This window comes from Plectropomus leopardus, chromosome 10 (genome assembly GCF_026936395.1).
Source record: "Plectropomus leopardus strain MGB_pleo_1.0 chromosome 10, ASM2693639v1, whole genome shotgun sequence".
NCBI lineage: Eukaryota > Metazoa > Chordata > Actinopteri > Perciformes > Serranidae > Plectropomus > Plectropomus leopardus.
The window spans coordinates 35270347-35285470 of record NC_142185.1 but is presented as its reverse complement, the minus strand read 5'-3'; the positions used below and the strand labels follow the sequence as shown (position 1 = coordinate 35285470).

General features: G+C 38.0%; 1 protein-coding gene across 8 annotated transcripts in view; it reads left to right on the top strand.

Annotated features, from left to right (window-relative positions):
- The first annotated feature begins 1201 nt into the window (after positions 1 to 1201).
- Positions 1202 to 15124, top strand: part of dgkh (diacylglycerol kinase, eta) — an 85474-nt gene continuing 71551 nt past the window's right edge. For 2 of the 8 annotated variants that reach the window (XM_088083735.1, XM_088083733.1), the window contains exon 1: positions 3840 to 4415. In XM_088083735.1, coding sequence (XP_087939861.1) covers positions 4149 to 4415 — 267 coding nt within the window. In that variant the 5' untranslated portion in view covers positions 3840 to 4148. Of the gene's footprint in view, positions 1519 to 3838; positions 4416 to 15124 lie in introns of those variants that run through there. The other 6 variants (XM_088083737.1, XM_042494573.2, XM_088083734.1 and 3 more) reach the window with 5 other exon arrangements.

The following is a 15124-nucleotide window of genomic DNA, read 5'->3' as shown; positions in this document are numbered from 1 at the left end:
TTATTTGGTTCCGACGTAACAACATCGATAATATTGTTTTGAATTAAAAACAAAACTGTTTCCATGGTTATTAAAAATAAATAAATATTTAAATAAATACTACTGCTGCTACTTCTACTACTAATAATGATAATAATTTAGGGTTAATTAAATTACAGCACATCATACGATTGAGCCCCAAACCTCTTATTTTTATTTTATTTTATTTTCATTCATTTTCATTTATTTTTTTCTATTGCCATAGCCTATCTGTTTCTCTCCGTCTCCCAATACTCTGCACCCATGAAATGTAATAAAATTCCAAAACACAAATATAATGTTGATTAATCTGATTCGTTAAAAAGTAATAAATAAATAAATAATGTTTTTTTTATATATAATTTACAGCACATCATCAATTTAATCATAAACGTATTTTCCTTAGGACTGAATGAAAAAAAGAAATGGAAATAAAATAGAATTCAATGTATTGCTGTTTGTGCTTCACGCCTCACTGTAATTCAATTCAATTCAAAAACACTTGTCATTTGTCACTGAGTAATATAATATATAATGTAATATATCCATTTGTATGTCCATAAAAGTGATTATAATCAAATAACCTTTATAGACAGTGTTTTTTTTAGAGAAAGTTTGAAAAGTAATTTAGTCTACTCAACCAAAAAAAAAAAAAAAACAACCTCCAATGACATAAAAAACTCAAAATAATTGTAAAAAAAATAACGATTAGTGTAGGTTAGTGTAGTCACTGACTTGCATAAACCAGGAGTCACACTCAGTATTAGAAATCATATTTTTTTTATTTATTAATTATTGATGAAAGGAACCAAACCACTAGATGATCTCACAAACTCAAAATAATTGTCAAAAATAACGTTAAGCATATTTTTAGGCCTTTGAGTTCAAATAAATAGTTCAGGGCGAGTGATCATACTGAAATGACGAACGGAGAGAAACAAAACCGGGAAAAATTAATGACATCATAAACTGGATTAGGAAATGCCCAAATCAGTGACGTCACACACACATATATTTGTACATCTCACACACGTGCACGTGCATTTAGCACACACACAAAATCAAAAACTCGCGTCGTGTGCGCGCGCGCGCGTGATCCCCGCCGGGCTGTGACAAACCGCGCCGAGCGCAGCGCGCGCCTAAGCGGGTTTGACATTTGTCACGTGGAGCGCTGATAGGCTCGGCCCTCCGCGGAGCGCAGCGGAGGGAGAGGAGCAGGCGGGAGCAGAGAGGAGCGGCGGCGGCGCTGCTGGTGTGTGTGTGTCTGGGTGTGTGTGGTGGTGCGTGTGTGTGTGTGTGTGGTGGAAGTGGAGGGACGACGCGGAGAATTAAACCTCATCCACACGGAGCGCATATGAGCGGCGTAAAGGCGGCGAGGCAGGTCGTGAATCCCTCCACCGCCCCCTGATTCGGTTCTTTGCGTCCCCGGAGCGGACTGAGAGGTCCGGGACTATGGAGGAGGTCTACCATTACACCCGCAGCCCTGCCTGGGAGGAACTGGTTAGTAACACTGGAGACTTTTTCTTTTTTCTTTTTTTAAATCAGTGCGTTTTACTACGAGGAGCCGTTTCTCCAAAGAAAGAAAAACAACCAGACCTCTTATTGTAACACAGATCTTTATTCTCACACTTCGGAGGCGCTTCACCCGTTTTTAATAGATTTTGATCTTTTTTTACTGCCGTGATTGAAAAAACCCGTCACATTTTATTCTATAAGGTCTTAATTTCTCTTTGATTTCGGTAAAAACAAAGTGAAAACACTGAAAATGTGTTCATACATTTCTGGGATTTTGGATTTATTCTCTGAGAGTGCGGAGACCTCTTCAGATCGAGGACAGATTTAATGTTTCAGATATTGCAGGCGGCTCTGCCTGCTGTTCTTCCTCGTGGGATCCGGTTTTGCCCACTGTATGAAATAACTTAACTTTAACCCTTTGAAACCTGGAGCGACACCACTTCTCTTTTTCTGCTTTCACACGCCTGTCACAAAGCTGTGAACCCTTTGCAAAAAAAAAAGAAAAACATGGGAAAAAAAGTAAATGAGCAACCTGGTAAGAAACTACAAGAAATAGATGGATTTAGAAAATAATTTTTAATTAATTATTTTTTTCTTTTCTTTTTCATTTTAGTGTATTTAATTTATTTATTTATTTATGTATCTGTTCATTTATGTGTTTAATTTTTTAAAAACTAATTTTCAGTATATTTTTTAGTACTTTTTTACTAATTAATAATTTCTTGTCCATTTTTGAGTCATTTCTTCTTTCCTTGCTCATTGCCTTTTCCCCGTGTTTTTGACAGAAATAAAGCCAGTTTGCGCAGGTTTCAAAGGGTTACTGTAGTCACTGACTTGCATAAACCAGGAGTCACACTCAGTATTAGAAATTAGATTTTATTTATTTATTAATTATTGGTGAAAGGAACCAAACCACTAGATGATCTCACATTTAGCAGGCTAACACGATAATTCCTATATAAGTTTATATTACTATTGAATGGATTAACAAAATGGAATAATAGGAAATAAACTACATTACGCTGTAAAATCTGGCACATTGATCTTACTTCAGATAATCTTAGAACAGGACTGCCTTTAAAAAGAAAAGTAAATGTAACTTTTAGACTTAATTTATGTTAACTTTGTATCTAGTTGTTAAGTTTACTAATTCTTTTCTATATTTACTGAATTTTGTGAAGTTATTGTAACTTAAAACTGACGAGTGGAATGATCTTGTTCTTTCTAAGTGTTAGCAACTTCAGTAAATCAAGTTCGTCTGACTTAACTTCATCATCACTTGGAGGATTTTGCCACACTGTAAAACGTGAAAAGCTGATTTTACTTTGAAAAAATCTAGAAGACCTATTGCCTTGAAAAATGTTGGTCAGTAGAAGTATAAGTCTTAATTTATGTTCAGACATAAAGTAAACATCAATTAACATTAATAGTTATATTTAATTTCCTTTTTCAAGGCAATCGGTTTGTGAGTTATTTTAAGTGAGATCAACTTGTCTGATTTTACAGCACAACGTTGAAATTAGGAGATCTTCAGGTTCTGTTTTATTTACATGTTTAAGAAAATACAAATATAAACGACTAGTTTTCAGCAAGCAGAATACAGATATACATCACAGTAAACTTGTTTAACTGAAGTTTCTAACACTTAAAAAGATTAATTGAAATTGTCATATTTAAAGTGCAACACCTTCTCACAATTAAGTAAATATAACTAACTATATTATTTAAAAAAACTTGACATTAATGTCCAGAAAATTTCATTTATAAAACCAACTTATTACACATTTAGAGTTATTCTATAAAACAAGCCTATTTTTTTCTATCTAGCACTTTCTTAAGGTCATTTTCTTTTAAACTTTTATTTTTTTGTTGCTTTTAATGATATATTTTTAGTGGGTTCTTGAAGTTGATTAAAGAAAAAAAATGAGAGTAGTTTGATTACTCTCATTAGGTTTTTTTTAGGGCGATATCAGTTTAGAGTCCATTTTTTAAAAGTAAAATCAACTTGTCAGATTTTACAGTGTATAAAGAGAGTGCAGGATTACTCCTCTAAGTGCAGTTTTTTTCTTTATTGATGTTTATTGTTAGTAATTTCTTGATGCTGATTTAAGAAAAAGTGAGCAGTTTGATTAGTCTCACTAGATTTATTGAAGTTTACAGTGTTTTTTTGGTTTTTTTTTTTAAGAAAAATCAACTTGTCAGATTTTACAGTGTATAAAGAGGGTCACATTTTTGAGGATCATTTCATGATCATTGTCTTAAGTGCATTTTTTTTTAGTTTTTTTTTAGGTTGATTTGACAGGAAAACTGAGAGTAGTTGTGTGGTTGTTTTTTGTGGCTCGGGTGCAGTGCTGGTGCTAAAACAGCCGCTAGGGTCTGCCATGCCCCGGTCGGACATGTCCGCCGGTGAGCGGGGTGGATGAGGCGGGCTTTAGCCTCAGTGTGGACTGGCCGTGCTGGCTGGAGCCATAACCGATCAGCCGAGCAGGGACTGGGGAGGGGGGTTACATATATATGTGCGCCGCGGAGCCCATCCCCACTGCGCCGCGACATGCTCCAGCAGCCCACACACACTCCAGCAAACACCGCGCTTCTTACCGCAGAGACACCGAGAGATGACAGCGCGCAGAGCCGCTTCACAGCCGCTCCACGAGAGGAAGGGAGCGGCGGAGCGGCCGAAGGCTAACCCCGACTGGGTCTGTCTCTCCCCCCGACAGGAGCCGGAGAAAGGGCCGGCGTCCGCGGCGGGGATCCATGCCCATGTGGTGGGGGCTGTCGCCGGCTCCGGGGCGGCGGAGGAGTCCTCTGACAGCGAAGCGGAGCAGGAAGGCCCCCAGAAACTCATCCGGAAAGTGTCCACCTCCGGACAGATCAGGAGCAAGGTGAGACGCCGCTGCCTCTTTGTTTTTCTGGCTGTTTGGAGCTCCGTGTTTATCTGACCGACCTGCTGGCGGGGCCATGCTATGGAGACGTGTGTTTGAGGGGTTAATTTCCTCCTGCCAGTGAACCGCGGTGGCCACTCTCTGCTGGTAGTATTCGCTGTTTGTGTAGGCTGCATGCAACAAGGCTGCAAAGCTCCTGCAGACTAAATAACCCACTACTTTATCTTTTTTTATGTTGATTGAAATTACCTCGATAAAAGCTTTCCTGCACAAGTGTAACAATGTAAAACAATTACAATTTCACAAAACCTTGCTTAACCCTTTGACACCTGGAACATCAGTTATTTTGTGCATTTAAACACTTTTTACAAGTATTTGAGTTGGTTTGATTTCTTTTAAAAACATGGCTGAAAGGGCAACATGCTGTGGAGATGTGTGTGTGTTTGAGGGCTGTTTTTCCTCCTGTGGCAGCTCACTCCTGGTAGTATTCACTGCTGTGCTGTTTGTGTGGGCTGCATGCAACGAGGCTGCAAAGCGCTTGCAGACTTATAAATAACCCATTACTTTGTCGTATTTTTAAGACGTTGCTTGGAATTTGATTAAAAAAAAACAAACAAACATCAAAAACATTTTGAAAAAAACAAAAAAAAAAATTACAACTTCTCAAAAACTTGCTTAACCCTTTGAAATCTGGAACATCAGCTTTCTTGCACTGCATTCATGAGTATTTAAAACTGAAATTTGAAAAAGAAAAGACAACTTGGCAAGAGATGTCTCAAAAAAATGTAAGAAATTAGGAAAAGCTGACAAGAAAATGACATGTAAATTAGTTTTTAAAAAGAGATGGAAATAATTAGACTTTAATAATAATAAAAACAAAATAGGGAAAATTGTACATAAAACTGTATGGATAATTATTAATTTAGTTATTTTGTTTTCTTTTATTTTTATTTATTTTATAATTATCGATTTTTTTCTTTTTATTGTTAGGCTATTTATTTTACCATTTTTTTTTTTTATTTTTTGTGTGCTAAATTTCAGGTTATTTTCATGTAACTTGTAACTTCCTCCAGTGTTTTTGAGAGAAGTCAAACTAATGTGCTCAGGTATCAAAGGGTTAAACCTATTGCTATTGATCTAAGTAACTTTACGCGTACTGACAAAGTTGTGCAACTTCAGTAAAGTTACAACTAGTGTGATTTATTTTTAGAAACCTCGTTTACATGTTTCTCCCGCTCCTCTCAGCGTAACTGTAATGTCAGACAGCATATCACTGCAAAAAGAAACTAACGTTTTAACTGCAAACGCCATCGTCCAGGCTGCCTTTGGTTTTTAAGTTGACTGAATTTGAGAAGATAAGTTGAGGTAATTTTGTAATGATTCGACTTGTCTTCTCAAGTTCAGTCAACTTAAAAATTTAAGGCAGTCTGGACCTTAGTTTTTTCCTTTATTTAAAACAAATAGTTTCTATTTTCAATGTACGAATAGTAGATTTAATCATCCTCAATAGTAATATTTACAAATAAAACCCGCTCCACTGCATCCTGCTAACATGCAGGTCTCGGTAAGAGGATGCTGTTTGTGCCGTTTCTTCCCTCTGACACCCAAGCTTTCTTGGCCCACTTATCTTTGACACTGTAAATGAGTGTCGTCCTCCCACACCAATGGATCCACTTAATTATTGACTGCCCCACTCCGCCCCATCTACATTATTCAGCACGAGGGTATATTTAGAGACGTGGGGCACGAGAATGTCTCAATATACCTTCATATGCAAATTTCCTCTTCAGTGAGTGCAGCGCTACCTAGAGGACGTGCTGCACAGCTGCAATGAACAGTCATTTTCGATTAATCACCAATTTTTCATACATTTTTAGCAGTTTGGTCTACGTCAGACGTTGCTGGAGCCTGATGGGAACAGTTTTCACTTTTTTTTGTCTGCAACATTAAAAACAACAAAGATGATCAGTTTAGTCTCACATTTAAGAAGATAAAACAAGCACATTTTTGGTACTTTAACCTGATAAATAATAAGTTATAGGTGAAGAAATTTGTGCTACATTGATTCACTTTCAGTTTATACTTTAAACATTTTTATGTTGAGCCCAGTCGGGAGTTTAAACCAGGAATACTCAGCCTGTGCTGTTTGGGGGCCACTTTTGCAAAATGAGAAGAGGCCAGGGGCCACAACAGCCCCAGACATGGTTTGAGGATTATAGGACATTTCTAGGATTTTAGGAAGTTTACCTGATTTGAGGACGCTTTGGGGATTTTAGGACGTTTGGAGAAATTTAGGATGTTTCTAGGATTTTCAAATGTTTCTAGGATACCAGAACGTTGTCAGGGTTTAAGGACATTTCTAGGATTTTAGGACATTTCTCATATTTAAGAACATTTCTAGGATTTGAGCACATTTTTAAAGTATTTCAGGACATTTTCAGGATTGTAGGATGATTTTAGGACATTTACAGGACTTAAGGATGTTTTATGATTTCAGGAAAATTCCAGGATTTTAGGATGTTTCTATAATTTCAGGAAGTTTCCAGGATTGTAGGACATTAGGGGCTCAGCTGGGACCTCTGTTGGGAGGTGTGTGAGATCTTCCACGGGCACTTTTTTGATAAACAGGCTCTATTTTGATGCTGTTTTAAGCTCTCTGACACCTTATGATTACTAAAAGTACAAAACAATTCCCAGTGTGAATCTCTTTATATTTATTGTGAATTAAAATGTTTGGGGGGCGGCTGGCACATATCAGGGACCAGATTTGGCCTGCAGGCTGTAAACTGACTTTCACTGTTAAAGGGTGATATTATAGCCAGTATTAAGAGTAAACACGGATCCATCCTGATGTCCCTCAGCTGATGTTTGTTGACTGATTGTAAGTTGATTTTTCCACGCTCGCCTTCTTCTTTACTCACCTCTCGCCTCTGAAGTTACGGCAGGAGTTTTAAAAGTCATGTTGAGTCACGATTAGTCCGCTCTGACTGCAGTTACGGACGTTATGCTAAAGGGATGTGAATTGCATGGCCGGCAGAGAGCCCGGACGGACCTGATCTGTCCTGCCAAACTACGCACAGCAGGCTACATGTCTCACGAGTTAATGCCGCTATCATACTGGCGCGAAGCACTTCTCCTGTGATTGTATCAGTGTGTTTAGCGCGCTGACATCGTGCTAACAAAGGTCTCAGAGTTGTTGTCGTGCGGGTCAGTGAGTTTTTTCTGTGTGTGTGTGTGTGTGTGTGTGTGTGTGTGCTGAGAGTTACTAATGGATCATGCAGGCACTGACTCACTGAGTGTTGTTCCACTGGGTTGTTTGCTCAGCTCTGGACTGTGTGTGTGTGTATGTGTGTGTGTTTGTGTGCAAATGCATGTATGTGTACGCTCGGCCATCACATTGTCCGTGTCCATCCCTGTCCGTCCACTATCTCTGTGGTTCTTTGGTTGCCACAGGCGACCACATCTTTCGTCCCTTATTGGTTGACTCCGGGGCCGTGTTGCCTGTAAGACAGCTGGTTTGGTTGAAGGGGGACGTAAACCGCTGCAGGTCTCATCCGCTGTCTTCTCAGCTGTGCAACCTCTGTGTTTTCATGTAATTTTGGGAAAATTTCAAGGTAAATGACGGTAAATCAAAGCATGCAAGGAGTGAGAAGGAAAATACACTCAGTAGGTTTACATGCACAGTAAAGTGGAGCTGCGGTCAAAGCTTGATTTGGTCATTTAATTGGACTTCTGTCTTTGTCCCAGTATACAAGCACTGGAGGAGAGTCCGTTTATTTATGGACGTATGTCTGACTCCGCCAAAGCAGGTGGAGATATGCCCCCTTTCATCTAGTTGCTTTTGGATCTTCTTCCCATTGACTTTACGTCGTACCTTTGTCGTGCTTTGTTTTCTTCTCTTTTTTGTTGTTTTTTTTTGGTTCTGGTCTACGAATTAATGCTGTTCGACTTCCGGATCAAAGCCCGGCACAGAGACTGGGGAGCATGCACAGAACGATTACGCCGAACCAGGTCTGACTGAGGCATATACACGAAGAGCGAATCAAACCCAAACTGCTTTAAGGCCGTTAGTACGACTTCAAGAAATTAAACTTAATATGATTTCAGTCTAACACGTTTGCATCTATTTTAAAAGTCCAGTTTTAGTTGGACTAACATAATAATTCGGATTTTTCTAACATTGTGTAAACATACAATGTAAGTGTGCAGAAATGTCCAATTTAACAACTAAAAAAAAGCATATTTTTCCAAAAAGGAGAATAAATAGGGGACACATGCACACACTTTGTTTGACAACAGTAGCAACAAAAACTGCCATCTCCTGTGCTAAATGTTTTATATTTTTTGTGCGGTTTATTTTATTATTGTTTGTTGTTTGTTGTTTATTTTGGATATTTTAATTTTTTTTCACATTTCAATTTGAATATTGAATATTCTTGACTTAAAATATATCTTTGAAAAGATGTACTTGCATTATTACACTTATTATTATTTTATATCAGTGGCATAAAATGGTCTTAAAACAACGTAGACAATAATATCATTGATTGCAATGTTTTCTGGAAAAATATGTCGTTCACAAAATTTTTTTTTGTGACAGGCTTACACAAAACACACACAAGATAGAAAAAAAAAAAACTCCCCTCGTCTGCAGCTACCGCTACACAAGTTTCTGATTCTGTGGAAAAACTGTGCTGAGTATTGAACTAACATGTATTGTGATAACGTATATTTTGATTTATTAACGTTTCTTCATCTGCAAATTCTCTCCAAATCTGTCTAATGTAAAAGACAAGTCTGTTCATCTCGCTTCAGTCATTTTTGTATCTGCAAAATGTATCCAGTGGACTGAAAAAACAATTGATTTTATTATTCTGGAAGGTTGCCAAAACTTTAATTTATATTTTAGATATTAATAATGTATATAATGAAAAAATCGATACTGAGTGACTGAAATCATCACGGTTATTTGGAGCTAACTTTCCATAGTTGATAGCCACTTACAAACCCATCACAGAAAATCAATATATAGGCAGCTGTAAATAGTTGTTGTTGTTGAGCTGCTGAAGTGAAGCAGAGAGGAGATATCGAGTGTCATTTATCCGCCTCGTGTTCTCCTCCCGTCAGACGGAGTAATGGGATTTGACCGCACAGAGAGGGAATCTGATACTCATCATGTGAGCATCAAACTCTGTCATTTCCCTCCTCCTTTCACATGTGTTCTTGTAAATGCATGTTAGAAATTAAAGAAGTACTTCAAATGATTTCCAGTCCGTCTCCGCTGTAGAAAGACGCAGAAACTTTTGAAATTGGCGCTACACGACCAGAGACTATAGAGGAAAAGGCCTCTGGCTTTGACTTTTGCTTAAAAGGTAGAAAACCTACAAGAATGCATCAGAGCAATAAACAATCAACGTCCCTGATTTTGAGTGATGTAATCCGACCTTGTCCGTCAAACACAATGGCGGCCGGCCGAATCTCATGTTACAGTGAAACGGTGAGCTAAAACTGGTTTCTGAGAGCATTTGAGGCAAGACTCGTGACTTATATTTGTAGTGACGTATATTAGTTTTTACCAGCTTCCATTTTTTCCTGTGCAGGAAGCAGTATGGCCGCCACTTCCTTTACAAAGCTGCACTGTTATGGATAAACAGGGTGTTAAAGTCTTCTCTGAAAACATTTTAGGAGAGAAATAGGCAGTGCAGTGACATAATGTTGATTGATTTTCTATCAGCACTGCTTAGTTTTACTGTTTGATTGGATATCTGTCTGTGTTTGAGATACATTTGGTGGGTTTTCATTACAAATTTGCGCAAAACTTAAGTGATATTTTCAAAATGGCGATAAAACATAATTGTGAGATGACTGTGTTTCTACTGAGTGATGTGAATCTTTCAGTATCTCACGATTCAATTCTATTTCGATTCTTGGGGTCACGATTCGATCAGAGTCGATTCTTGATTCAAAATTGATTCCCGATTACTCGATACTCCAGTCTGTTTTGCCAGTGGCATATTATGTTCAGAAAGCAAAGTGTGTATGAAATTATGGAGGTTTTAGTATATACAAGCTTTTTTGTTGCAGAAAACCTTTTTCCCAAGTGTTGGGAATCAGAAAGTGAAAAAATAAACATTTATAAATTATTAAATAAACAATTATTATAGTTCAAAAAATGGACAAACTTTTCCAAAAAAAGTCCCATCATTTTTTTGCAGTTGTTTGTGTATCCCATTATCTCCTGTGATGCTGCAGAGGGCCACACACACTCCTGACACTTCAGAGAGGGCCCCGATTCTCCTGCCTGCAGTCAACACAGGGTTAACGTCCAAATGAGGCCCTGCTGCCTGTTACACTGTCTCCTGATTTACCCCTGTCTCATTACTATTATTATTATTATTACTATCATTATTATTATTATTATTATTATTATTATTATTATTATTATTAGTAGTAGTAGTAGTAGTAGTATCATTATTATTATTATTATCATCATTATTATTATTATTAGTAGTAGTAGTAGTAGTAGTAGTAGTAGTATCATCATTATTATTATTATTATCATCATTATTATTAGTATTAGTTATAGTAGTAGTAGTAGTAGTATCATTATTATTATTATCATCATCATTATTATTAGTATTAGTTATAGTAGTAGTAGTAGTAGTAGTAGTAGTAGTAGTAGTAGTAGTAGTAGTAGTATAGGGCTACCAGCGTTTATTCTAATGCAGGAGGATTCGGCCAATCACAGTGCAGTTTGCTTCAGATGACGTGTACCTACGTAGGCGGATACAAAGCGTCTGATCGTCTTCCGATTGGCGGACAAGACCGAAACAAACCTCTGACCTCGCCAAAGGAACTATGGGAAACCAAAATGGCGTTTAGCATCGATGCTAATGTACTTTTATCATCGACATATTGATAAAATATGGACGGAAGACACCCAATATCGGATCTGTCATCACCTGTTTATTGAACAAAGTCCCGTAAAAACACCTGAACTCCCAGGCTGGATACCGAGGCTTCGTAAAGAGCGACGATGTGCCGGAGTTTCCCTCTGAACGGCAGCGTTCACCGCCGGAAACAGTAAGACCGACGGTCCCAAAATCATCAAGACTTTTCTAAATGATAAACATTTTAGAGAGTTAAGAATAGACTGTATTCACGAAGTTTAGGCTATAATCGGTTTAGGACTTTTGAATCGAGGGAGCCAGTTCCTGCTGACGAGCACGGAGCCATAGCGTCACGTGACCTGAAAAGTGCAGTTTTGTGAAATCACCTGAAACACCACCTCATGCGAGCATAAAAACTTTTTTTTTGCGATAAATTGGAGGTTTTTTTTTTTTTCAAAATTGACACGTTTCCATCAGGCATATTTTTTTATTTGCAATTTAAATTTGCGCAACTTGAGAGTTAATGCAAACCCTCCCACAGAGGCAGCGCTGTGCTCTTTGCGGTTGTGGTGGTGACGCCGTGGTTTGCAGGTATTGTGAAAATACGGAAGCACCGCCTTTAGTTTGAGCTGCAGCCCCGTGTGTGAGGCGCAATAACAGCCTCCTCTTTGCTGTCATCTCTCAGCTCTCTCTGTCTCTTCAGACGTGCTGTTGCGGCTCAGGAGAGCTCATAAACGTGACTAACGCTGTAGCTGAGTGATTGAGAGCTGATGGCACGCTGGAGCCTGCTGCAGCTGAACAACAAATAGTAAGAAATTAGTAAAAATCTGCAAGAAAATCACCTGAAATTAGCACAAAAAACAAGAGAAGTGGAAAAAAAGGGAAATAACCTGAAAAAAGTGATAAAATAATAATAATAAATATGAATAATAACAGAAATATGTTTTTCTGTGACATAATTTTAAAAGTATAATTATATTAATTACAAATATAGTTTTCTCAATACTTGTCCCAAGTTATTAAATAATTTTCTAAGGATTCCCTCTCTCTCTTTTTAAGCTAATTTTCAGGTCATTTTCTTATCTTTTACAAATTCTTTAGCAATTTCTGAGACCATTATTAGTTATACCATTTTCAATGTTTATTATTACTATTATTATTATTATTATTGAATTCTTTATAGCACCTTTAGAAACAGAGTTTACAAATTGCTTCGAACAAGAATAAACAATAATAGTACTAATAACAGAATTAAACACGATCAAGATAGAATAAAATTAAAATAAATGATAATAAATAAATTAATTAATTAAAAGATAAACTAAAATCAATGAATTAAAATAGATGACATCACATAAATGCGCTCCTGATTCAAAGGTTTAAATGCTGGTCAAAGGCGTCTGAACGCAGCATGGCAATCCAGGGTTCAAAGGGTAAATAACTCATGCTTGTTTGTTTTTTTTTTTTTTTGGATTAAAAACAAATATCTAACAACAGAGCAAACACCCGCACTGACACCGAGGGAGTTATTGTCAGTTCTCCCTCCCTGTTAGGCCTTAAAAAGACCGTATCTCTCATCTCTCTCTGCGCTGCCAATATTACAGCTTTTACTACAGAATCAGGACCCTTCATATGCATGTGCACACACACGTGCGCACACACAAAAAGCGAGATATCTCAGCTTGCCAGAGGAAAACCAACCCATCTGGCAATTTGAGCTCATGACTGATAAGACTAAACTGCTGTGACTGTAATTGGTCGGCCCATAAAGACGTCTGCTCACTTATCTGCCGTGGGTCTGAGCCGACGCGCCGCTGAGAGAAGCTCACTGTTTGTAGGAATCAGTCCATGCAGTTAAACTCTGTTATACCTCCATTACCCACTCATTTTTAATTCCAGAGTACGACTGGAGGAGCCTGGGCATCCACAACAATCGAGTCTTTTAGAGACCACTCAGTACGTTTACATGCACAGTTTAGTGGAGCTACGGTCGGAGCTCGATTAGGTCATTTCATTGGTCTACTAATCCCGGTATACGAGCACCGGAGAGAATCGATTTCTTGATGTGTGGAGATGTTCCCCCTTTTAGCTGGTTGCAATAAACCTTTATTATTTCTGCAGTCTATGATGTAGTCCCAATCACAATCATAATGTTTATTTACAGTAATTTAGGGGTAGAAAGCCGCGGTGTCACATGCATATAATCGAAAGAAGCTGAGAAAACTCTATAAGTATATGCTATATTTCAAAAATTTTCACTGCTTTAGCTCGCTGTAAGACAGCCCTTACTGACCGGGATTTGAGATCGTTATATCAAAAACAACAAACCCCATTAAGAAAAACAGTCATTTTACTCCACTGAACAGAGGAGCTGCTGCTCTGCCGCTGCCTCCATCAGCTGCTGTGGAAGATAAAGAGGAGGCAAGATTCAAATACAGTCAACACTCAGATTCATTTTTTTAGGTGGTTAAAATATGTGTTGCTGCGGCCCCGTCCACAGCAGGACATTATTTAGCTTCTGTGTCGGTGGCTGAGATGAGACTTTTTTTATTTACAATAAAACAGCACTTACAAATCACAGAGTCCAGTTAAAGTCTGATTTTGTTGTTTCTATGACAAAATATCTTGACTTCCAATCAAGTATCTGGGTGTAATTTCAAGAAATTTGGTTTAGTCCAATTAACTTTGGACAAATACCATTAATCCGGCTTTTTCAAACATCATGTAAACGTACTGAATCTCTCCGTTGAGCTCTTTTGGTACATCGCCCTCTCTGTGTTTGGTGTAATTGTAACTCTGTGCTCTTCATCCTCCGACTCCCACCACATGCTAAAATTTCACCGTGTGATGTGAAAATTACAATGCGGTCGGGGGGAAGGGGTAATTCCACTGTCTGTGATCTCCTTTGTAAAAGTGGACCACATACACGGGGAGGTATACATGTGTCAAGTGGGTACAGGGGATGTTAAGTGATGTTGTTGAGGCCAGTAATTTACACACAATTACCTCGATTACATTCAGCTTCTGCTTTGGACAGAACAGGACACAACATTGCAGAGCCGAGGTGCTGCATCGGAGTATGGTACGCAATTATGTGCAGATATTATCTCTGCAAACCAGTGTCTCCACTTCTGCAGCACGTTCAGAGGTAGAGATTCCCTTATCTACAGCACCGTGTGGCAAACTTCCCGTTAAAGTCTCAATCAGTCTTTCAGAAAGGAGGAACGAGTGTTTCTCAAAAGGAAGTACAAGTCATCTGAGTGGGCAGAAACCACAGTACTTTCAGGAAAGCTCTGGGAGCATTGTTGGAAACTTGTTTCTCATACATGCGGAAATATGAAAATTAAATGGGATTTGGATATTGTGTAACCCAGTGGTTCCCAACTGGTGAGTCGTGGTCCAAAATTGGGTTGTGGGTCAATTATAGATGGACATCCTGCTTAAATAAAGATGAAATAAACAAAAAAAACTGTGATACATTTGTTGGGTGAAGTTCGATGGAAAGAAAGTACATGAAACTTCTCAAATAAGCTCTGCGGATTATGTTGTGTAACCAGATCATGATTTGTGGAACAAGACATTGCTGTTGAGCAATTTGTTTTCAATTTTATCTTTTTTTTTTAATGTTATGTATATATATTTTTTAAATTTTTATTTATTTTTTAATTTTTATTTTTGTGCTTTGAGCCCCACAAGCCAAGTGCCATTTAGTTCCACAATATTGGAGAGAAGGCTGACATCTCTACGGCTAAGAGGAATTTTTTAAATGTTATCTATTTATTTTTTGTGGGTGAACTGTCCCTTTAAATTCATACAGTT